Consider the following 26,541-nt stretch of genomic DNA (forward strand, 5'->3'; position numbering starts at 1 on the left):
ACAAACAACATGCAACATACATGACCTTGTGTTACTCAGTCATTGCTGATTTTCATTGAGTTCTTAAGTGTGGTTCTTTTACAAGCCTTGGAAGAATATTACTTTTGAGGGCAAGTCTAAGCCAAATGTTTATTATATGAAGAAATCTAATTATGGAAAAGAAGAATGAGTATCTAGTAGTGCTCTGCTCTGTAATTTAAACAATAAACATGCTTACAAGCTAAAAATAAATACAAGTTCTGAGAATAGGGCATTTCTTTCTTGCAGATTACACTGAGGTTCTGTCCTAGAACGTTGTTAGCATTTTACGATAGAAATTCTTTCCTGATTTACTGCCAAATTCGGGTAAAAATAACTATCATTTAATTAGTCCATGGCCGTTGAATTCAACAATTTAAAGTCATAGCAATAGACACCTGGGTTTTATTAAAGCACTCCCCTCCCTGGCTTTTAAGACAAATGTCCTAATAGGGACAGAGTTTGAAACTATGTGTTTTTACAACCGAACTTCTAGCATGGCAAGGTGAGGAACTGCCAACTAAAGATGACAAAACTCAGCCTACCAAAAAGAACACTTTTCTTTCTCCCGGAAGGCTCTTTTGCATAGGGTGATCACACCTACCCCCGTACTTTATTGACAATGGTTTCCTAACTGCTTTTTGTTTCTTTCTCTGTCCTCTTCCAATTGTTTTAACTTTTTCTTCCATGTGGGAGAATTTACAGACAACAGAGAGTCTCAACAGAAACTTTAAATTAAAACCCCCTCTAATATGGTAAAAATGAAAATGTAAAACAAAAGTTCCCAGCTACTCTAGAAAGAAAACAAAAACACATGCATCCAAGGTTCATAAGTTGTGTTGGTTTTCCAAGTGGTGACATTCTTTAGCTCCACCCTGAGATTCTAACAAAAACTGAGTCGTGTCTGAATAACCACCACCCTGTGTCCCTGTCTCTATGTATTTGAAGATTATGTTGATGGAGAAGGAACTTCAGCTTGAGCTTTACCTAAAACTGTGCACAGGGTTTTAGCTCTGCTATTCTGTATCCCTTAGAGAGAGTTTCAAGAGGAACTGAGGACTATGGGTCATGAAAGGGGGCTGGTTGTCCTACAGACAGTCTGAACAGGAGAGAGGTTTTCTGTTCTCAGTCTGCCTGTTGCCAAGTGGGGTGCAGAGGAAAGCATGCTGTACATTCATAGATTTTAATCTCCTCCGGTGGTCCAGCAGCTTAAATCTACTGAAAAATAATCATAATCATCATGTTAAAATTGTTTAGTATATGTATCATAACAATTAAATACTCAATGAACATCAAATTTTCTTTTTATATTTCACCTAATCTAAAAACTTATCAGGTTTAAAAGAATTTAGCTTATCATATGCTTGTAAAATAAAGTGGGACTTGAAACTAAAAAGAGAAGCAAACACAGAAAACAAAGCTTAACACAGGCCCCTTAACAAAAACTCACAAGAAATAAACGACACATTGATGTAATAACACATACAGAAGTGGAAGCCACATTCTACCCTGAGCCAACCACTCGATAAAATGATTATCCATCACTTCTCTCAACCCAACAATAGTCTTGTGAATCTCAACAGCAAGTGTCACATGTACATGTAAAGCAAACAAAACATGCATAAATGTATTGCAGTATGTGATTATATGATATGTACATATGTATGATATGTATGTACATAGATTATTAAGCAACAATAATTTAAACCAGGAATGTGTAAAGACATTTCTGCACTGGTGGAAATATTTTATATTTGTACTCTTCAAAATGATGTTGTCTGTAGCTCTCATATGGACATGGAACCAAATTTTAGGCTCATTTAATTTATTTTAATTGCTAGAGATTGAACCCAGACTTTTGTGTATGGTAGGAAAACAATCTACTACTGAGGTACATGCCTAGCTCTGTTAAAATTTTACTAATGCTATTTTAAATTTAAATCATCATTGACGCTAGTGTTTACCCTTGGACATACGAGTTTTAAACAGAGAAGCCCACGGCTCTAGCCATTCTGAGGCAAATCCAGAGTTAAATCAAGAATGGCTTTCTTCCCAAAAGTACTTTAGAAAATCAATCAGCTTTCCAATTTAGAACAAGCTAGGAAACCTGAGCATATCCCTTCTGTATACCGCATCTCAAATTGTGAAGTATGAGGTTAAAAAAAAATTCTAAGTTAACATTCATTCCCATCAATTGGAATAGTTCATCTGTGTTCTGGCCTTTGCATTCCTAACTCCCACTAGTTTTTTGTCTTTGGGCCATGTACAGAATGTGTGTACAAAATGGCCATTTCTCATGACAGAGGATAGAAATGTTCCCTGACAAAGCCAATCTTTTGCCTTCATCTATCAGTTCTCTCCTCATTATACAATGCTACATTGTTACTATAATCTTCCTCTGCTTCCTTTGCTCTGGCCTGATTTTCATGGACCAAGGAAGTCCTGACTGTTTGGGTCTCTGGAAGCACTGGGTTCCTTTCACTCTGGCTTTCCTTTCCCGTAGCTGTTGGTGGACCTGCTGTTTATTACGCTTACATAGTCCTGCCCAGAACCTTGGCCTCTACCACTGCTGATGGGAACTCACTTTCTCTGTCTGGCTTACTCTTTGCTTTAGCCCCACATAGAACATAGACACGAAACATGAATATGAAAACATTTTTGCTTGTGCAGAGCAAGCCTTTATTATGTATACTGAAAAGAGTTTACTGTCCAGAGCAGGACAGATATATTTCAGTTTCAATCTTATCTGAACCTTCGAGTTAAGTATCTAAGTATCTGGCTTCATATATCTTCCTCAATGTAACAAGCAAATAGTAATTTTTTTTAAGATTATACAATTGAACAAAATTACACTAGGAAAGTGTCCAAGATAATGTCTAACATGCTTGTTATTTTACAAAAATGGAAAGGGAAACATGAAGATGAGGGAAATCAGTTAGTAAACAATCAAATAGGAATGATAAAACATCTGTGAGGCAATGACACTTATAGGATGATAGTGGCCATGCAAGGAACAAGGTCAATAGAGGGTTTGAAGGAAATAGGGGTGTTTACTGACAGATTAGATAAAGGAATTGAAGGAGAGGAAGGGATGAAAGATAAGTACAAGGTAAATAGGTGAAGGAAGCTAAAAAATTTAAGAGAGATAACATCAGGAAACTGGCAAGGAGGAAGGACAGTTCAAATGGAGAAACAAGATATTAAAAAATTACTTACAGATTTTTTTAGATACAGTTAAAGTGAATGATCTTTAAAGAACAAGAGAGAGAGAGAGAGAGAGAGAGAGAGAGAGAGAGCAAGCATGATGGTTAATCAGGATTGTCATCTTGTAGTAACTAATTAGCAAGCACAAAAAACCTCAAAGCCTCTCTGCTTTACAAATTAGGTTAAAAGTGATCTTCTTCCTCATGCTATGGTCCCAGACTGGATAAAACAGAACAATGGAGTTGAGAGCAGCATTCCTGTCTTGCTGCTTCCTGACTGCGGGAACAGTGTAAGCAGCTGCCTCAGTGCACAATACCCTTGAACCATTAGCCACAAGACACTGCCCCGTCCCTTATGTTGCTTTTGTAGGCTATTTTGTTGTATGTGGCACTAAGAAAAGTTACTATAAAGAATGCTAGCTGTATAATGCCTCGATTAGATATTCTTCTATCTCTATAAAACAATTTTAAATCCAATCTTAGAATTTAAGAACCCATATAAACCTTTTAAGGCCGCTTAAAGGAAAGGATCGTGATTATAGTTTCAGGAAACAGACCCTATTGCAGTGGAGACCACTAAGAAGAATGAGCTCACTGAGAAGGAAGAAAAGGAAAGGAAAGGTATGCAATAGTTTAAATGTTAAAGAGATGTGAGGGAAAGTCAAAGAACATTTAGGTTTTCTATATTGGCTTTTACTTCTCCCACTCTCAGAAATAATGATATCAGTGGTGGTTATCCTGACACAAATTCAGCACTTAACTTTGTACGTTTATGGTTTGCCATACTACGTAGAAGCGCCTGGGAATTCATCACTAGAAGCCTCATCAGTTAACAAAGATTAGAATGCCCAAAACATTTTGGTCAAGTTCCCAGATAAGTGATAATCAATATTTAAGAACAAATAATTGTGTTCAAAACAAACAGGTATTTTGTGTGTGTGTGTGTGTGTGTGTGTGCGCGCACGCATGTCTGTGTGTATGTGTAAAGTTGATGCAGGTTAGTGGAGTTCAAGAATTGAATGATGACCGAGGTATCTTTAAATGCAAGTCATGTCATTTGATCACTTTGCCTACTCACCAGTACAAATTGTCTTAAATAGCTTTTCAGGAGTGTTAGCTTTCCTAATTCCTAAGAAAGTTCCTACTATACATCTTTTCTGCTACCTTCAATTTCGCTCTCTTGTGGTGTATGTCTTAAACTCAGCATACGCCCTGTGGCTTCTCCTAGTCACAAACAAATATTGCTGCTTTCGCATATTCTTTGCTGTATATTTTCATATCCTTCTAACTGCTGCTACTTTTGTTTCTATTCCCTTTCATTTGTGTTCATCTTCTCAATGGACTGGTCTTCCTGGCCACATCTCTGTCTTTCAGTCTTTAGTGGGTGGCTAGTTAACTTAAAGAAACACACACACACACACACACACAGCACACACACAACACACACACACACACACACACACACACACACACACACACACTTTCCTGATTAAAAAGTAAAATCATCAATATTGTTCCTCAAATTCATGAAACTGTTTCCAGCCTCCTTGTTCACTACCCTGACACTCCGTGCTTAGCAGCACATTCCTTGTTTTTGTGCTCAGCCACCATCCTCCATGTAGGTCCACTGAGTGGCGCAACACTCAGCTATAAAAAAGGCTCAGAAGACCTGTACCGGGCAAGTGACAGGCCAATGAACGTTGTCCTATTTTGTAACTCTACTCAAATAGGAATAACAATAATAGCATTTTAGGCAAATAAAAATTGCATACATAGACTTCCTTATGGGCATGTCATGATGAAGAATGACTACAGTATCTCCTAATGGGCTCTTCCTTTGAGGATATTTGCCATCCCTAAATAAAAAAGATGCAATTTTGTGTTTTACTTTAAAGCCCTGAGAATGTTTATCTAAGCAGGTATCAAAGGAGAAATCTACAATGTAGCTCTCAAATCAAGTAATTCCAAAACCCATTAATTTTTAGTAGATTTCTTTTCCTTTTTGGCCAGTTTGAAAATCACTTTACTGTGTAAACAAATTGATTTGCAGGTTTTGACAAAAGGAATGTCTTAAAAGTGTCTTTCCGTTTGTTTATATGTCACTGTTAAAAAAAAAAAAACACTCAAAGATAGGAAGATAGTTCTTTGGAAATCTCTGGCTTGCCCTTCCCTGCTAGTTAACCCCACTAATTTTGGTGGGAATAGTAAATGTGATCTGACTCTTTGAATAAAACTGTGTGTTATTTTCCCTTGTAAGTGAAATAAAGTAAGACAGTGGGTGAAATGGTCTTGTATTAGTCCTTTATGTAACCACATAAATTCCTTAGGGATTAAAAGAAAAACTCCCAGCTTTTTAAACCACAACAACTACATAATATTTAATTAAAATAATAATTAGACAAACCAATATAAAAATATTTTAAAAAATTTTGAGTGCTGTCTCCAAACAAAAACATTTTAGCAGCAGAAGTTAGGATTAAATTTATCTACATGTCAAGAAATAGAAAATGTTAATTATTCAAGTTTATACAGCGTATACAATTATTAAAACATATATGATTTATGTGAAAATTAAAATACAACAAAGAAGGTAGGATTGCTATCTAATAAACTTTGTAATTAAAACACAGAACACAGACTGACAGCTTAAACCCTAGCTCTGCAGCTGGTAGATTATGAGATTTGGTCAAATCATTCAACTTTTCACATCTACACTTTATTCATCGTTAAAATTCAAAGTGTTAAAAAAGTTTAAAGTGTTAAAATGATAATGTCTCCAATGTCATTATAAATCTTTTTTTTTTAAATAGTCTTATTAGAGCACAAGAGTAGATACCGTCACTAAATATCTGTGTGTACGCGCACACACATGCACACACACACACACACACACACACACACAGTTTCTGGAGATAAGTCTAATTATACGTGAAATCATTTCAAAAATATTCTTAAATGCTGTACAAAACCAACTCTCCCCACACATGTCTGAATGCATATTAATGATCTTCTTATTTTTCCAAAAGCAAAGTCAAAACAAACAGAAGAGAAACATCACTAACCATTGAGCCAGTAATGCTCTGAAATGTCAGTTCTAATGTAATGGTGGTCCTGTGTCAGCCCAAGGGACCTTGTGAACGCAGTGTCTTTGCCAAGGAAATCAGAAGCTGTTCCAGAGTAGAGGTACTCATCTGCAAGAAGCAAAGGAAACACACGATTGCTAAGATAACGGAAGTAGACGTCCACATGACCCCCAGAACATGGTCTGCTTAACACTGGCACATGTTGTTTCATCCATTTTCCAATTTCTGAAGAAATAGCTTAGGCAAAGGAGTAACCCAATTAGCATTGATAAGCAGAGGCTGAATATCCAAAAAGACCTAGTCTGATTTAATAACAGTGGATGCATTGACTTCTCTTTGGGTATACTCGTCTTTAATATTTATTCACAAATAAGCAGAGAAAAAGAATCATTAGGAGACCCTCTTTGAAGAAACTCTCATAATATTAAAAATTAAATGCCAAAAGTAGAATGGATGGTGAAATTAGTATTTGTTTAACCGAGACAACCTCCCTGTCCACAGCTTTTCTTTGTCCATCCCATGCTGAAAGGGAGCTTTCAACACTGCAGTCATCTGTTATAATTATAACATGCAACATTCCTTGAGGTGACCATATCTCTAAAGCTTGGGTACACAAAGGGAAGACTGTGCTCTGGCTGCATCCTAAAGTTTTGGTCCTATATTGTCTACAATGAATGTTTCATCAAGGAGAGAACGAGGAATAACAGACAAGAGAGAGAGAAGAGTAGAATAAAGAGAGTAGGAAGTGGAGTGGGGAGAAAGCAGCAGAAAGTGAGGAGGAGGAGAGAGAGAAAGCACAGAAACACAGGAGTAGAAGAAGAAAAAAGCAGGAACCAAGGGAAAGAGATAAGGGTGAGTTAAGCCTGAGCGAGTTTACGGATCAATGCCCTCTGTTTCCCACTGCTTGTTGGAGTACTAGGGAGGAAGGCAGGAAGAAGGCTGTCCCTGCAACATGATGTGTTGTCCTTTGGAGAACTAAAACTCTGCTATTTCAAGGGATTTTTTTTTTTTACAGGAAACTTCTTTGGGTTACACCCAAAAGTACAAAGTGAAAATGCCTAGTCTGTGTAGAGCATTTAAATTTCTTCACTATCTATATAATGGATAAAAACAATATTATCATTGAAATGTAACTTATTTTTTGGAAGTATAATCTTAAAACTGTATGGGAAATGATTAAAACATTTTTTTTAAATTTCTCTGCTTATGTCCAAGAGCTTTTCACTGTACATCTTGGTACGCTTCAACCTAAATTTCAGAGGTCACCTACTAAATATATATACATATCGAGTGATACACTTGATGCAGATACACCATCTCCACCACTGTAAGACATTTTTCTAACATATCAGATAAATATCAGTGGTTCCATATGAACTAAAAAATTAAAAATATAGAGGAGCAAATGATAATGTCAACCAAAAGCTTTATTAGGAATCTAGGAAAAAAAGGAAGCAGTATATTATTTGAAATATACTACAAATATGTCAATATTTTGTCAGAAAAATATGTTTATTAAGGGTTCATCACTCCCACATAACTGATAAAAATCATCCTATTCTATCTACTAAGAAGAAATTAACATGGGTTGTATAACCTCACAACACACACACTCTCTTCAAAGCAAAATTCCTGGTTCTCACTATGTGGAAATTAAAATGTCATGGTGCTTCACTCTTATCGTCTACTCAAACATTTGATAGACAAGTTACATAATAAGAGAATAAAGTCATGCACCAACCAAAACAATGGCATGTTTATAATGTTTAAAATTCAGGGGTCCTGCTGATGTTCTTTAGAACACAGTTCAGACCATACAGCATGGCCTTCTTTCAACAGGACAGTCTTTTCTGTGAGAATTTAAGATGTACGGAAAGCCAGACAGGGTTGCATGCACGAGCAAAGAAGCCTCCTCACATTATTAGAGATATGAGGGGAAATATGCTTAGACATTCTGTAACTTTATTCTGTAGCTTGAGTCACGGTTTCTTTCTTTCTTTATTTAAGAATTGATATATAAGCTAGGGTCAGATGGAAGGGGAAGAGGACCTCCCTTATCCATGGATATGGAGAGGGGCATAGGAGAAGAAGGGGGAGGGAAGGTGGGATTGGGAGGGGATGAGGGAGAGGGCTACAGCTGAAATACAGAGCAAATAAACTGTAATTAATATAAAAAATAAAAATTTAATTAAAAAAAAGAATTGATGTATATGACACTCCTCCTGAGTTAAGAAAGTTCAATGTCGAGTATTAGAAAAATGCCACATAAGTAAAAGGAGTTTTAGGACAACAATGTATGACATTTACATTTGAGAAGATTTAGCTAGACATTTGTTTTAAAAGCATCTGTGCTGTCACCTCATTTACTTCACAGATGATGCTGTTCATACAGAGAGACTGGCACCAACATGTGGGGCAGGGTTTATCCAAAATTATCTTCAATGCGGTTAGAAAATGGGTTTTAGTCTACACAGGCCTTTTCAGAAAGTTACTTAGACATAAAACTTGTTTGCACTGATCTTACCTGTCATTACAGAAGCAAAAGGCTGCTGAGGATCAAAGGGACATTTCAGTCTGCCAGACTCCAAGTTATGCATGTCTAGTTTAAATATGAGTTCCTGTGGTAAGAAATACAGCGATGTTTTTAAATATATCACAGTCAGCAGGAACAGAGCAGATAAGAGTTAGGTTCCCATTCATTAACCTAATAAGAATGAACTGAACAAACAGTACACGCATCATGCTCTGACTTAACTCTTTAGGCACAATTTGCATCTTAGCAGACTCCTTTTTACTCAAGAGGCTCAATAAGTGTTCAGGTTGAAGTAACACTTGACTCAAAATGCATTTTGTCTGGACCACTCTCAGTTAAACAAACAAACAAACAAACAAAAAACAAAACAAAACAAAACAAACCCACAAGATATCAGTATTTCCTAAGATTATTTTTTTTTCTTGTGTTAAGTGTGTATGTGTGTCTAGGTTTTAGCACATGTGTGCACATGCTCATGAGGGTACCTACACCTTTGTGTGCTCATAAATGTGGAGGCTAGACTTTATATCAGGTGTCTTCTTTAGATGTACTACTCCACCTCATTTTTTGAGACCAGGTCTTACATTGAGCTGGAGGCTCATGAGTTTGGCTAGGATGGCTGGCCAGCTAGCTCAGGGACTACATATCTCCATCTTGACCATGCTGAGATTATGGACATGTGTAACATCTGTTTGTTATGCAGATTGTGGGAGCCTGAACTTGGGTCTTTGTGCTCTCACTGCAAGCTCTTTGCCAACTTTACCAACACTTTACCAGCACAAGTTTAATAATGTACCTAGGTTAAAAAAAATTCTTTCATTATTTAAATGTATGTGTGTATTTGACTGTGTAACTGTGTGTTCCATGAAGCTGTATGTGTGAAGGTCAGAGGATAACCTCAGATGCTGGTTCTCATCTTGCACCCTGTTTGAAACAGAATCTGGCAGTGAGCTTCTGAGGAAATGCTCTGGTCTCTAGCTCTGATCTCACAACAGGGAGTACTGGGCTAGCGTGCTTCTGTGCTTGGCTTTATGAGGGTCCAGGGGATCTCAACACTGTTCTTGTTCCTCCTGCTTATTTAGCAATCATGTTTACCCATTTAGTCATTTCCCAGTCTCCAATCAACTTTCAAGAAATAAATTGGCAGCCAGGTGGTGCTGGCTCATGCCTGTAACCAGCACCTGGGAGGCAGAAGGAGGCAGATCTGAGTTCAAGGACAACTTGGTCTACAAAGAGAGACCAGGCTAGCCAAGGCTACACAGTGAAACCCTGTCTCAAAAAAACAAATAATAATAAACAATAATAATAAGCTTATAATTATAAATAAATAAACTTTAAAAATAAATTAATAAATTAGTAAATAAATAGGTAGATAAGTAAATACATTTACTTTTGGGCATGGTGGTGCTTACCTGTGGGACTTCTACCTGGGAAGTAGAGGCAGGAAAGTCAGGAGGTCTAGGTTCTATTTTGCTACACAGAGAATTCTTGTAGAGACCTATGCACCAACGGAGGGGAGGACCACGCATGGAGAGGACCTAGACCCCCTGCTCAGATGTAGCCTATTGGCAGCTCAGTCTCCATGTGGAAAACCAAGTAAGGGGAGCAAGAGCTGCCTCTATCATGAACTCAGTTGCCTGCTCTTTGATCACTTGCCCCTGAAGATGCAGCCTTGCCAGGCCACAGAGGAAGAAGATCCAAGCAGTCCTGATGAGACTTGATAAGCTACGGGCAGATGGCAATAGTGGGGAACTCCGGTTCTCAGTGGACTAGGGGATGGATGGAAGAGGGAAGGAGGGTGGGACTGGGGGGAGTTGAGTGAGGGGGCTTCAATAGGGATATAGAATGAATAAGTTGTGAAGAAAAAAATAATAAAAAAAGAAACAAAACAGAACTACATCTCAAAAATGATAGAACTTACTATGTCCGATTTAAATTTTCAACATGATAATTACTATTTACATAACTAGGCATTTTCAATTATACTGTATTGTTTAAGACTGGTGACTTTTAAAAATTCCTAATGACATGAAAGTGTCCTCAAACAGTGCAGCAGTGCATTTTTAGAGATGTTGACATATGTGGGGTGAAAAAAAAATCCTGTTGTAGTATTTTCACTACTATGAAAACACTGTGTGTGAAAGAAACATAGTTATTTTGGCAGAAGCATCTATTTTTATAATAGTGGCCACAGACAGAATGACATTGGCAGACTTTTGATAGTCAGGGAAAAGTCATCTTATGTAGAACTTTCCAAGAAAAATATGCATGCATAATAAACTCAGCCCCATGATCCCTAGTGTCTCATAACAATGACAACACCACCTTCCAGCAGCTAGGAGATGACTCAGCCCATGCAAATCTGAAGCGAAAGCCACACGGCAGGCAATCTGGACAGCATATCTTTGTTACAGCAGATTGCTCTTCAACAAGAAAGAACCACCCATTGCGTTTATTTAGAAAGCAAGGAGTGAAGCAAAAGGGACAGAGGACACCAGGTTATTTCCTGAATATGCTGTCATTTGAGATGAGTCTAAGTGTCTAAACTTCCATTTTGTAAGAAATGCTTCAAAAAAATTCCTTTAGTTTAATTAATTACCTGAAAATGTATCTCTTTGGACTGCACCTACAGAAATATTGTTAGAGGCTGGAAGATGACTCCATGGGAAAAGATGGCTCAGGAAATTTTGCAAAGCCTGACAGCCAGAATCTCATCCTCTGGACCCACATTGCAGAAGGACACAACTCTACCTATGCTCCATAGCATGTAACACACACACACACACACACTCTCTCTCTCTCTTCCTCTCTCTCTCAGAATAAACATATAAGAAGACACAACTCTACCTATGCTCCATAGCACGTAACACACACACACACACACACACACACACACACACACACACACACTCTTTTTCTCTCTCTCAGAATAAACATGTAAGAGGCTCAGAAGGAGAAATTAATTACCATGTGAAACTCAGTGACTGTCAGCACACAACCCTTTTAAAGATGAGCTGTTTAGGTTCTAGATGGGCAACCTTTACTTCCAAACTTCCAATTTCTTTCTTCCTTCCTCTCTTTCTTCCTCTCTTTCTTTCTTTCTTTCTTTCTTTCTTTCTTTCTTTCTTTCTTTCTTTTTCTTTCTTTCTTTCTTTCTTTCTTTCTTTTCTCTCTTTCTTTCTGTCTCTTTCTTCCTCTTTTTCTTATTTTTTTTCTAAATTGAGGTTGCACCTCATATATCCCTGGGTGACCTTGAACTGCTTATGTATTCCTGACTGTCTTTGATGCCCTCTGACCCTTTTATATCTACTTTCTAACCACTGGGACTATAGGTGTATACCACCATGCTTGGCAAACTCATTTATTAAATAGCCATGAAAAAATTCTCAAGGCTATAGAACATCAATATAATTCTATTTACTTTACATTATAATGCACTTATAGCAATACATGTTATTTTATAAATTGCATGAATTTGTAAAGAGAGGGGACTTCTATTACTTTAACTTTCTATGTTCTTGTCACTAATGAGCTAATTTTAAACTATGTCAAAATATTTTCAATCACTATATTTTTACAGAAAATATTTTTTCACATAATAAATCTTGATTATGTTTTCTCCTCTCTCTCTCCTAATTCCTCACTACCATTCTTCCTATGCAGATCCCTTTCTGTCTATCATAAAAAAAATATCAGGCTTCTAAAGGATAACAAAATATAACATAAAACAAAAATTAACACTTCGAAATTGGGCAAAACTAACAAAAGGAAGAAACATAAGAAATGGAGACTGACTCATACACATATTCAAGAATCTCATGGAAAAACTAAACCTGAAGCCATAATATATATGCAAAGGACCTGTAGGGTAAAAAAAGAAAAGGAAACTACATATAAACAATAAAAACAAAAATATTAGAACAATATTTTTTTAAAAGAAAAAGCCATATCTTGACATATAAAACAAGCAACCTCCAAAGATGACTTTGAATTCATTTTCTGTTCAGTTCTGGCCATCTACTGCTGGGCAGGAGGCCTGCCCTGAGGAGTAGCCTGTTTTCCCACTGAGATTCTCTTGAAGGAAAGTAAAGTTTCATTTGCAAGTGGTTATTTAATTGGAGATAGCCTCTGGGGTCGGAATGGATATGTGTCCACTTCTTCTCAGGTCCCATTTGGTGCAGACCCATGCAGGCCCTGGGCATGCTGCCTCAGCCTCTGGCCGCGATCACGTTGACGAAAACTTTTATTTGATACTTAAAATAACTCTGTATGCACTCCCTCTTGTCACCATCACACGTTACTGAATAAACAAAACCTCAGAAAGTTTATGCTATATGCACAAACATACTGGAACTGGTACACAGTCAAACTTGATTCTTGAAAGTGCTGTCTGAAGCTGTCGACAGCTGCCTTGACTTCCCTTCTGAGTTAAGATCCAGGAAGCCCCTTGGAGCACCAGGTTTAAATGTAAAATATGCAATTACTAACTCACTGCCTTCCCCACAAGCTTGCCACTGTTCTTATCTCAGTAAATAGTCTCATCTCACCTGCCAAATCCCTGTCAACTTCCTGGGGCTCATTATAGCTATCACCCTTTCTTTCTCTCATTGAACCCACCACTCTGACCGGCTGCCCCCCCCCCCCACCCCACTCTCGGGGTAGCTTCTTCCAGCCTTTAGCTTACACTCTATCCTCTTCCCATTCTCTTTCAGGGTAAGCTTATCTATTAGAAATGGAAAGGGTTTGTAAGCTTCTAGAAATATAATTTCTTGGAATTAATAATACATAAAAGCAGAGAAACATGCGTGATCGCGCAGTTGCCTGCCCGCCAGGCCAGCTGGAAGTGCCCGGTCTCAGTATCCCTCTCCTCACATAATTCTATTAGGAAAACTTGTAAATTTGACTGCCTGGACCTTCTTGACAAGTCCCAAGCTCAGTAATTAGCTCCATTTAAATTCCCTTTTAGGAAGCTTGACTTTAAGAGGTAGAGCACACTGTATGCTTCCCTGGGCAGGTTGGGAGTTTGGCCTTTATCCTCAGGCCTAAATCCACACACAAGCTGTGGGGTGCTCCTGTAATTATAGCCCGTGCTGCAAGCTACTGTAATATACAGCCCTTCATCAAAGCTAGGCTGGAGGACATTACAGCAGCAACAAGAAATGATGGATTCAGTTGCCAGATCTCCTGATGGTTCAGAATTTAACCATCAGTGTTGCTTTCTTTTCAAGCAGTTGAGTCTGCATTGGAAAGAGAAAAATCTGTCTGGCCACAGTTGCAGGTTTGACCTCTGCATGAATCAGTTAAATTAACATAAAGAAACCTTTTTCATAAGCCCAGACTTTACTCTCAAGCACACGAACTCCAAATACGTATGGTTATACACAGAAAATACATGCATAAACATGAGGATAGTGCCTACAAAGGAAAAGCATAGAGCACATGTCTCAAACTTGGCTAGTCATGCCGGCTTTGCTAGACTGTTTGGACACCCACCAAAATCCAGTTTTACTAGCCTATCTATTAGGAATTGCAATGGTGCTAGCCTCAGAGTTTGTGAAATTCCAAAGGGGAAAAAATTCATTCAGTGCACATAACAGTCTATATAACACAGAGTACTTGAAACATTCATTTCTGTAAAAATTGTGAAATCTGCATGTTTCTCATTTATTAGAAATGCTCATTGATATCTGGGATAAATTAATCTTAACTAATATATCCTTTATTTCCACCCCATTAATTTAGCCCAGAAAACCTAATGATTTCAGTGTGAGTGAATGTCTACACAGTGCAGGAAACTATTGAAGTTCTCTGTACTTGCTTTCCACCATTGTTAACAAATACATCAGGTCAACTTTAAAGAACAAAATGAAAACTTATGACATATAGTTACATTATAAATGCTTACATGTAAAATGCATTTTCACAGCATCATAATTTATAAACATATATGTAAATGTATATGTGTGTATACAGATATTATTAAAAAGGATAAATAAAGGTATATGCAGATTCCATAAAACAACTGATTTTAACATTTTAATATTGTAAAGTTTATTTATCTCATTAAAAAAATGTTGTAGAAAACACTTATTAGGTAAATAAAATGCATTAATGTATAATCTATAAAATGTTTAGAAACATTAATTCTTGTACAGATAATGTTATGTTGTCTTTGTACTCAAATGTGTACACTTTGAATTATAAGCATTTTGTAACAAGGCATTACAGTAAATTACATTTTCTACAGTTTCATTACCTCCTTGTTGGATCCAAGATCAATATATCCACACAGTGGATGAAACGCTCCAGTTCCACACACGTAAACATGAGTCTTATTGTAGGGTTGAAGTACTCGGATGAAATTTGCACATTCTGTCTATTGGGTATAAAAATGAAAAGCATTATTATGTAGCCTAAGACAATTCTTCCTTCTTCTTGTTTTGAGACTGCAGCATTTATCTAAAATATGGAAAACACAGAAAGATTTATGAAGGAGTTTGAACACTTGACTTAAAAAGATAGCAAAGATTTCACATATGGAAATTGTGACTAAAGGGGTGATTTTAAAATTTCTTGAACTCGTAATTAAAGCGTTAGGACAGAGTCTATAACTATATTCAGTGAGACACAGCAAATGGCTATATGCAACCTGTGAATGACACGTTATCACAGAGCACAGCATTTCTCTTAGGAACACTTAGCCAAGACCGTGGAGGTCATACTGTTTACAACACCTACTGTCCGAGCTCCACCAATCAAAACACTGGACTTCCCCGTGCACTCTCACATCTGTATCTTATCCCTGCCAGAGAGGCTTTTATGTTCAGAAACCAAGAAGCCTTTCAAATCAGATTATTTACTGCAGCTTTTTTCTCAGTTTCCCACATGAACATTTTTATGTCGGGAAATTATTAAAGACTCACATTCTTATTCTACACATGCTTGTATCTAAAGTTTCCTTTACATTTTCATTATCTTTAGAATTATTCTTTATAACTGATTTACTGGTAAATAGCAATTCTCTGCCTTTAAGAATATTCATTCACGTCATTATAGATTTTATTAAGTTTACCTACTGAGGGTTATTTCTTATCTCTACAAAATTGTTGGAAGCCATTTTTTTTTCTTTTTCTTTTTCTTTTTAACTTGAGAGCTATAATCTCACAGCATAGCCAAGGCCAGCCAGGAAAATCAACAAAGCTGCCTTTAAATTCAGAGCAGCTCTGCCCCCTTAATCTTTGATGTATTGGGATTAGAGGATTAGAAGTGTAAGATGCAATGCCCAGGTAGAAAGACTTCCTTAACCATGGATTCATGACTCATGACCCCACGGACTCTCAGAATATTTTACTCTCACTTCCACTCCAGATATTTATCCGGCATACAAAGCAGGCAAGTGTTCAATTAAAAAGTAGTAAACTTCAGGAAGAGTCCAGTTTCTTCGTGCCTGGACGGCCATCTATGCCTCACCGCTAAAGCATGGTCACTCTTGGGCAGTGGGAGATCCTAACGACAGAAGATGTTCCCAGAATCCACACCTGGTGGTTCACAATTGGTAGAGTGCCCCAGTTGTGAAACAGGATTCATGCTAGGTTACAGGTGACCTTCTCCTCACTCATCTGTTATCCTTCATCCCAGTTTTAGGCAAATAACTCAGGAAGGAGAGGCTCCAGGAGGGACAAGTAATCCCTTAAGGCTGCAAGACTTTTCCCGTTCTTAAACCCTTCACCCATCCTTTTTACCCCTGGTCCACTCCTCAGGTTCATTGGTACAGAGACGGCCTTCTATTTCCTGTGCTAATAAACACAGTCACTGCTGTTGAAGGTTAGACTCCCATCTGGTTTTACCTGTGTGCTACCACAGAAACCTCATGCCCTGTAACTCCAGCTCTAGGTGCTCTGACGCCCTCTTCTGGCCGCCTTAGGCAACTGCTTCCACATAATATACATAACAGAAAAGCAGACACACATATATTCGCATAAAACAAAATTAAAATGTAAGTCTGGTATGCCAGTGTTAAGATGGTAAACTAAAGAGGAAGGATTCAGAAGAAAGATACAGATGCCTTTTGGTAGGATGGCCATTTTCAATATACTAATTTTACTGATCCATGAGCATGGGAGATCTTTCCATCTTCTTCAATTTCTATCTTCAGAGACTTGAAGTATTTTTCATACAGGTTTTTCACTTGCATGGTTTGAATCACATCAAGGTGCTTCATGTTATTTGTGGCTATTGTGAAAGGTGTTTTCCTAATTTCTTTCTCAGCCCATTTGTCTTTTGTATGCAAGAAGGCTACTTATTATTATTATTATTATTATTATTATTTTGAGTTAACTTGGTATCCAGCCATTTTGCTGAAGGTGTTTATCAGCTGAAGGGAAGACAGGGAACAGGGCAGGAGCCTACTACAGAGGACCTCGGGTATGAGGCAGTTTTATGAGGCAGATGCTGAGACTTGGGGCCAAACTTGGGCAGAGTGCAGTGAATCTTATGGAAAAAGGGGGAGATAGAAAGACCTGGAGGGGACAGGTGCTCTACAAGAAGAGCAACGCAGCCAGAAAATATAGGCCCAAGGGTCCTTCAAAGACCAATGCACCAACCAAGAACTATGAATGGAGAGAACCTAGAACCCCTGCTCAGACGCAGCCCATAGGCAGCTCAGTCTTCATGTGGGTACCCTAGTAAGGGGAGCAGGGGCTGTCTCTGACATGGACTCTGTGGCTCTTTGGTCACCTACCCCTGGGGGAGGGAGCCAGCCTTGCCAGGTCACAGAGGAAGAGTATCCAACCCATCCTGATGGGACTTCTGAGCTGGGATGGAATGGTAGGAGAGGAAGACCTCCCCTATAGTGGACTGGGGAAGAGGCATAGGACTACAAGAGGGAGGGAGGATGGGATGGGATGGAAGGGGGTGAGGGAGGGTCTACAGCCAGGATGCAATGCAAAGTGAATAAATTATAGTAAATAATAACAGAAATAATAATTAAAAATATATACTCACTAAAGGTTTTTGACAATGGAGACAAGATAATAGGAAACACCCAATGCAAAAATATAAAATCACTTGTGATCAGAAAAATAAAAAGTTAATGATGACATCTTGGTTAAGAAGGGAAGTTTACATACCTCCTAGCCTTTACCTGGCTTCTGGATATGGACTTTGTTACTTTGATCTTTTGTTCTGTACCAGCAGCTGTACAGAGGAGGTTGATTAAAGCTGAGTGGCTAGAATGAGGTGGCTTTCTTACATTGCCAGTCATTTAATCATTCAATCTAAAGCTTCGTTTTAGCACATAAAATTTAGATGGCAATTTTTAAGGTTCTTTTTCTTAAATTCAATTTTGATTTTTTATATTAATTACAGTTTATTCACTTTGTATCCCAGCTGTAGCCCCCTCCCTCATTCCCTCCTAATCTCACCCTCCTTCCCTTTTCTCCTCCCATGACCCTCCCCAAGTCCTCTGATAGGGGAGGTCCTCCTCCCCTTCCATCTGACCCTAGATTATCAGGTCTCACCAGGACTGGCTGCATTGTCCTCATTTATGGCCTGGTAATGTTGCTCCTCCCTCAGGCGGAGATGATCAAAGAGCCTGCCACTGAGTTCATGTCAGAGACACTCTCTGTTCCCCTTATTAGGGAACCCACTTAGATACTGAGCAGCCATGAGCTACATCTGTGCAGGGGTTCTATGTTATCTCCATGCATGGTCCTTGGTTGGAGTATCAGTCTCAGGAAAGACCCCTGTCCCCAGATATTTTGGTTCTGTTGCTCTCTTTGTGGAGCTCCTTTAGAAATGCTTGCATAAGAAAAAAATTCCTCTTCCTGTTATAAATTAAAAGGCAAGTAGGGGTCAGCATAAAGTTTTAGACATGTATGTCATATTTTAATGATTACAGAACAAAAATCTCTAGAATCATATCTAGACTATTCCCCATTCTTAACATTTCTAGGAGTTATTTTAGGATTTTCTTGCTAGTCTGATACAAAATACAACATAGTATGCCTGAGTCCTGTATTACCTGCTCTAGGTCACAAAATGTCATTCCTGCGTTGTGGAAGTGTTATGGGGAGTGTTGACAGTCGGCTGTTCCCCTAGGAGCAATGTTGCTTTCCAAAGGGAAGGAAAGCTGTGATTAGATTATAAAGAGATAAGATATATGAGTTTGCATTTTGCCTAGAGCAGACATTTAAGCAACCTTTACTGTAGGTACTTGAAAATGGCCTTCTAATTCATGTGTTCCTGTTTTTAAATCTTAGAGATTTTGTGCTACTTTCTCTCTCTCTCTCTCTCTCTCTCTTTTTTTTTTTTTTTTTTTTTTTTTTTTTTTTTTTTTTTACACAAAGTTTCAAAGTTTTGCCTAAATGGTATGATCAATAATTAACTTGGTTTAATTCCCTCACTGACTTGCTGGGCTACCCATGCTGGTGTAATTCTCTGAGGCATGAAGAAAGATAACTTTGAGAAACAGCTTTTTAAACTTTCCCTGAACTGGCTAACTTGTCAGCTATTTCTCGATAACAATGGCAATTGTTGCATTGAAAAGATACAGTTTAAAAAGCATTACATTTCTCCTGTTTTCTTTATTCTTCTCATCTAATGCCCTTTTCATTTAAAGCAACCTGCCATTCCTTAAAGTGTGTGTGTGGTGGGATATGAACAATAAGTTAGCATAAATACCATCATCATCATAATCATTATCATTTATGTGTTTTTATACTCTTTTATTCTGTCTGTTTGTGTAATGCATGTGCTGATATGAACTTAAGCATTCCCCTGACTATAGTGCATGACCAGGGGACAGATGTGTGATTCTTTTCTCTCATCACGTGAGCTTTGGGTTTTGGGGCTTGAATTAAGATTCTCCCTCAGGCTTGGTAGAAAGCACTTTTCCCCATTGGGTAAACACACCAATCCAATAGAAGCTTCCTAATTCTCTCTACTACTGCTACAGCTTTTAACATGTTGCGTATTATAGGGATCCATATACATAAAAATTAAAAGATGTAAAGTTAAATTAATATTTGCACTAACAGCTAATTGAAAAACCTATTTTTTTTTATATTGAGGTAGCTAGACAGAAAATAGCAAACCAGAGGTACTTAGAATCTTTGAATTCAAATTAAAGCAACATAACTTAAATGTGTAATTCTGACCACTTGCAAATGCTATGCATTCGTATGAACTATGGGAAGACACTCACTAATTTAAAAGTCCTTGATACATTTAACTCTGTTTTGGGAATGCTGGAAATTAAACCCAGTTCAGGAGGACCTTGAACATGACACATACATGTTGTATCACTGAGTACTTCCCCAGGATCTTAAGCTCCGGCTCTGTCTTTGAATGTACTCTGCACAGTATTGTGACATGAGTTTTTTGTTTGTTTGTTTGTTTTGTTTTTCATTTTAATTTGAGACTGAGGTTTACCCATCTTAAACTAGACTTGTTCTTGCCATGTAGCTGAGGCTAGCTTTACGTTACAGACTATCCTTTCTCAACCTCCCACGTGTGGGGCTTACACAGATGATCACATTCGGTGTTGATCTCCTACTTTCTTGTGCTCATTCCCAGATGCATCTCTCAGATGCAACTCTGTATGAAGAGGATCACTTTAGGACTCAGAATATTTAAAAATATTTAAATGTATTCCTACAAATAAATGTATTAAAATCCAAATTCACAATTTTGTTTAGCAAGTCTATCAATGCAAATATGAATTAAGAAAAGGATGTGTTATAGTAAAAGAGCAAAGGAAAACATTTTAAAGGAAAATGATAAATATTCTTATTTTAATTATTAAAATATGAACCTCAAGAAAACTGATGAATATCTTTCTAGGAATGAAACAGTGAAATAAATAACCTTTGTTGCATATTGAAACATGTCACGTAAGTGCTTGTCAATATTATAACCATACATACATGTCTATATTTGTTCCACATCTGCAAATAATCAGTAAAAATAGAAAACACAAAAGAAGAAACTGCAATGATTAGCCACTAAAAGAACTAAACTTACATTTATAAAAGTTACTTTGCACTTAGAGTAATTAAAGAATTTCAAGCTAAAACAATATTTTTTTTTCTTTTGTGAGCAAAAGGTGAGTAATGTTATTTCATATTTCCATGCATAAACAATGGACATCACTGTATGCTGCACCCACCAATAGCCAGGACATAGAAAAACATATCTTCAAGCCACGACCTCTGCTTAGAGGGTATCATCAGCTCCATGAAGGTCAGTTTCAGTGCATGGACGCAAGAAGTTTTATGTCCTTAACTAGTAAAAGACTACTCAGTAGTCACGATCTCCTCAATATTTCTGTATGAGGATTCTCACATTCAGGGTTACTTGCCACAGTAAATACTGGATGTGTACCAAGATTCTAACAATAGGACTTGATGAAATGATATGTAAAGGAATGCAGAACTGCTTTTGAAAATGGTGTCATAAAAATTTATGGCATGGGATAGGCTTATGAAACTCTGCAAGGGGGAAAAAAACTGCTAGAAGAGACAATGTATGCAGTGATTTCATCCTGAAATTGAGTAAATAAGTAAAGTACAAGAAGGAACATTTCGATGTCGCTAGCTCTCTCTGCCTCGTGAATACAGACAAGAAGGATAAGCTACAAGAGGCTCCTTATTTTCTCACATATAACTTATTGGGCTTTGACAATAAACTCATTTAGTTTTACCATTCTTAAAAAGTAAACATAGAAGAATAAGTGACTGTAGAATCTTAGAGTAGAATTTTTTTTTTCTCTCTGTAATGTCTTACTTTCTAGGATGATACTTTTGTGGCTTTTCTGACAATAACCCAGGCTAACATCATCTTTGCTCTCTTTTGCCTATATTAAGCAGTTTAATTCAAGCATTATGGAGAAGACTAAAGTTTTACTTAGTGTCTTTCTTTTTTAAAATTTTTTTATATTAATTACAGTTTATTTGCTTTGTATCCTGGCTGTAGCCCCTCCCTCATTTCCTCCCTCTTCTCTTCCCTGCCCCTCTCCAAGTCCATTGATAGGGGAGGTCCCCCTCCCCTTCCATCTGACCCTAGTTTATCAGGTATCATCAGGACCGGCTGCATTGTCTTTGCTGCATTGTCTTCCTCTTCCTCTGTGACTTGGCAAGGCTGTTCCCCCCTCAGTGGGAGGTGGTCAAAGATCTAGCCACAGAGTTCATGTCAGAGACAGTTTCTGTTCCCCTTACCAGGGAACTCGCTTGTAGCATCTTTCTTTTAAACATCTTTTAAACACCATGAACCCTTCTTCCATCACTACCATCACTACCATCTTCCCCTTCTCTGGATTAAACTAGATGACTGTTCAGGAGAATGTAATGGTTCCCACCCACTCCTCTTTTCATTCCCCTTCCATCAATTAGTTAACTTTTGTTATGGTAAATAATTCACTATTTCACAGTTATAGAGTACCTCTGTGTAAATGAACAGTCTCTTCAAACACTTGTTAATCCTAAACATACTCTTTGGAAGTGGGTAAAAATTACTAGAGAGGCAGCAAAGAGAGGGTCGTGTCTAGGCAAGAAAAGGAGTCAGTGAAACCACTTTTCCATTGGCCAAAATCTATGCAATGCTATTGAAAAGGAGAGTTAGCGTCCAAGTAGAGAAATGTATTGAAAAACTAGCTTTGTGATCTTGTGCATATTTTGTAGTGTTGGTGGAGCACAGAGGATGGGCCTAGACTTATACATTAAGCTTTGTACATGTGTGTGGTATTGGATGTGGGTAAAGTGAGATCAGAACCGTAGGAATGGGAAGTAGTGCTTTAAGCAAGTAGTTATCATCAACCACTCTGAAACAGAGCACTGTTTGAAAAGGATGTGCTAATAATACAGAAACAACCCCGTGTGCCTGCGTGATTCAACACCTAGACCTCAGTGACAGAAAAGGGAAAAGCTCCCCAAATCGTTAACCTAAGATTAGCAGTAGACGTGCTTAACTGTTAAAAGTGATAACTAGTTCACACATAGTGGGCTTAAGGATGGCACCTTCAGAGGAGTTAGTCCCCTGTCTTAACTCAACGGGAGGAGCAATGAAGTTACTGTATAACTTAGTGAACAGACTGCAGACTGCTCTCACAAGGCAAAACTCCACGGTTTATCCCTCCTCCAGCCCGTGGGAAAACTGATATTAATTTATTGTAGTAAACTGAAAACATTTTTCTTTCTTTAATTCTTTATCAAAGAGTCAAAATAGATGATTCGCAAAACATGAATTTGTTCACAGTTGTTCTGCTACATTCCTGCTGCTTATTTGAGAAAGAATTTTGGGAAGTGTCATAATCAAATTATTCTAGCCCCACAATTTTAATAAAAAAATTCATATTTTCTCATACATGGTCATCTGTTCACTGTGGAGATATTGAACAGGGTAAAGCCATTCATGGCAGAGGAGAAAGAGAGAGGAGAGAGTAATCGTTTCCTTTTCTGGTAAATAAATGTAAAACTGTCTTTTATTGCATTTGACACTAACATTTCTGTTAACCTAAATGTGCCTCTAAAGGATACCCATTTTATGCTAACGGAATATGAAAAGAGGTATGACTGCATACTTACTTCATTTTGTTTTGATTATTGTGGTTTGAACACTTAATACAAAAAAAATGATCATTTGGGTTAGACCTCTGACTGTATTAGAGGAGAGATTTATGTTTTACTTATATGTTACGCACATATAAGCTCTGTAATTTTGTTTTATTTTATTTTTAACAGTTTGTGAGGCTAAAGGCAGGTCCTCACACAGGCTAGCCAGGTGCTCTACCACTAACATGGATTTCCAGCCCTCTTTTCATTTTGAGATAAGGTCTCACTATGTATCCCAGGCTAGCTGTCAATTTCTAATCCCACTACTGCCAGGTACCAGTATTAGTACCGAATTTGAGGAGTCAATCTTAAAGTTTCATACTTACATTGGCATCTTTCCCAGCTAATTTACATAGTTCCACCCGTTCCTTTGCAGCAGGCCAATAAATCTGTAAAACATACAAAGGTAAATAAGATTACGCACATTTAAAGAGACTAATTCTGATTAGAACAGAGAGTGAGTGATACCGAAGACTAGACATTGATCATGTCCTTGCAGTTCTGACATATTTCCCAAAGCTTCTCTGAAAATGTCCTAACTAAAAATTGTGAGGGGCCATCCATTTTTATTAACTTTCTTGACTTTGATGTACGTAGTAACAAATACATTCTCTTCAGAGATCCATATGCTCTTACTGTGATGTCAAGAGAACTTCAGTTTGGCACTTGTTGTATTCGTGTTTTTCTTGTTTTCCCCCAGTGGTGGTGCATGATAGGCATGTGTGATGAGGTGGTGGAACAGCTCTCTGTCACTCACACAAGCTGCTACTCCAAGCCAAGGATGACAGTCCATTTGTTCATCACAATTAAACACGTATGGAATTTAGGCATGTCTGACAACTTGCCAAATATTTTACACTCATATCTTACTTAAACATCACAATATTCCTAAAAGTAGGTATAATGTCCCCTCTTTCATGTTAGAAAGCTTCATCTGATAGCCACTAAATAAAAGGCAAAGGCACAGAATTAGTTCACAATAATCTGACCCGAATTGTAGGTCACCAAATCTGAGAATCTTAGCCATTATGCAGAAAATGTAGTTGGGCCAAAGGGCTGAGCTGAAGGACACCCTCAGCTTTGGCTGGCAGCACTTAATTGTGTTTCAGAAAACATTCATGCTGTTACTGGTTATCTGATTGCCCCCCACCCCCTTTTTTAAACAGAGTTTTGCACTCTGTCAGGACAGGTTTTCAATTTAGGGTTCAAACCACTATGGTGGTGTGTTGTAATTCCCAAGGACAGACGTTCACTTGAGAGCAAACAAGCAAGCCTGAGCTGTGGGTGTAGAATAGCAGGTGTCCCACTCATGTCCACAGACTTTTATTATGCTTCTCACTGATAATTGCAGGAAAATGTTTTAATGGCTGATGAAAAAATCCCACCGCATTTGATGGCATTGTCATGAAAGAACATGGTTAAACCTGAAGTGTTTGAAGTATTTAGAGGCAGTGTTCTTTCTTGATGGACATATACAATCTAAGTTACTGAAATTTCAAAACAAAGGAAGTCTGTTGTATTTAGAGACCATCTCTGTATTCTACAGAAGAATGCTGTGTGCAGAACAATGGTGGGCAAACGACGTACTCAGGTGATGAGTTCTCCTTAATCTACGCGTCACCACAAGGGTCCAGCAATGCCACTTACTCAGGAATGCTTTAAATTAGGTCCCTTTCCTTTAATATAATTTTAGCTCATAGCTAGCTACCAAATATCAGTGAATGAAAGCCATGAAACAAAATGGGGAAGGAGCTTAGCAATACATCTTCACGTGAAGAGTAGCCCGAGTTATACAATCACGACTTTGTTAGGATAAATCAAAACCAAGTAACATAAAGTAGAAACAGCTTTGTTTTTATCTGAAAAAAAAAAGTTACTTAAATTGAGCATTCTTCTACATGCTGTAATCTCAGCCCAAGGAGGTCCATGTAAGAGGGTAGTGAGGCTGGAGCAGCCTGGGCTACTAAGGCACTGTTTTCAAATATCACTGAAATAAAAGGGACAGAGAGAGAGAGAGAGAGAGAGAGAGAGAGAGAGAGAGAGAGAGAGAGAGAGAGAGATCATATTTAGTCAGGAAGACTGGACTACAAAGCTAATTGCTCCATTTCCATGGGAGACAAAAGGTGAGAAGAAAATGTTCAGGAAGAAACCACTAACCCCAGGGAGAACTGAGGAATGCTCCTGAGGAGCTTTCTTAATCTGTCCTTGGAGTGATTGTTTCAAAGCTTAGCTACTGATAATTTCAAATCTAACGCCTTGCTTTGAAAGTATTGCATAATGTAATTGTTTAACTCTGTTTGGGAATTAAGCACTGATAAAGCAGTCGCTTATTTTCAGCTTCTGCAAATGAACACAAATCTCTAAAAGTAAGTTTAATGCCCTTATTATGCGTTTTTGCCTACTAATTATGAGCCGTGCAATTGTAGATTGAGTTGTTTCATCTTAGTTGGTGATGCAATAATGCTAATTGCACTTGAAAAACTATTTTGACCTGCAGGTATGTGTCATGAAAGCACTGATAATTTGTTGAATCACATAAACCATTTTTTAATAAATCCTATAATCTCTGCTAACATAACAGTTTCTGCCCACAACCTTCAAACTCACAATGTTTAAAATTTGATAAAAATAGAAGCTGTCCTTGATTTATTTGCATAATGGCACAAGGATTCTAACACAATGATACAAAGAAGACATGTTTGTTTGTTTGTTTTTTCTTAAAGTAATAGCTCAGTCTTCAAAATAAGGATCTGTTGAGGTTATGTATTGGTTTGTTTTAGCAAACAGAATACCATAACAAATACAAATCTATGAGGAATTTGATTGTCTTTCAGATTCTAAATGTTCTTAGAAAAAAATAACATTATTTAAAAGATGTACTGTATTTAAAAGATGCCATTTTAACCATTATTTGAAGTGACTTTTTCTTTCACTCTACCTGTAGTTATTAGAAACAAATGTTTATATTTTGAAATAGTCTATCTCAAACTAGCATTTAGCAAAAGATAACCTATAACTCTGATCCTCCTGCTCCTGACACCCAAGTTCTGGGATTTACAGTTTGTGCCACCAAACCTGCTCCTGTTCGTAAAGAACAG

General features: G+C 37.7%; 1 protein-coding gene across 1 annotated transcript in view; it reads right to left on the reverse strand.

Annotated features, from left to right (window-relative positions):
• Sema3d (semaphorin 3D) overlaps nt 1-26,541 on the reverse strand; it is a 206,139-nt gene that overhangs the window by 55,668 nt on the left and 123,930 nt on the right. Inside the window, exons 4-7 of the mRNA XM_060374236.1 lie at nt 23,770-23,832; nt 15,094-15,213; nt 8,829-8,922; nt 6,284-6,412 (exon numbers count right to left, since the gene is read on the reverse strand). Of these exons, the coding sequence (XP_060230219.1) occupies nt 6,284-6,412; nt 8,829-8,922; nt 15,094-15,213; nt 23,770-23,832 (406 nt within the window). The remainder of the gene's footprint in view (nt 1-6,283; nt 6,413-8,828; nt 8,923-15,093; nt 15,214-23,769; nt 23,833-26,541) is intronic.

This window comes from Meriones unguiculatus, chromosome 21, assembly GCF_030254825.1.
Source record: "Meriones unguiculatus strain TT.TT164.6M chromosome 21, Bangor_MerUng_6.1, whole genome shotgun sequence".
Taxonomy (NCBI): domain Eukaryota; kingdom Metazoa; phylum Chordata; class Mammalia; order Rodentia; family Muridae; genus Meriones; species Meriones unguiculatus.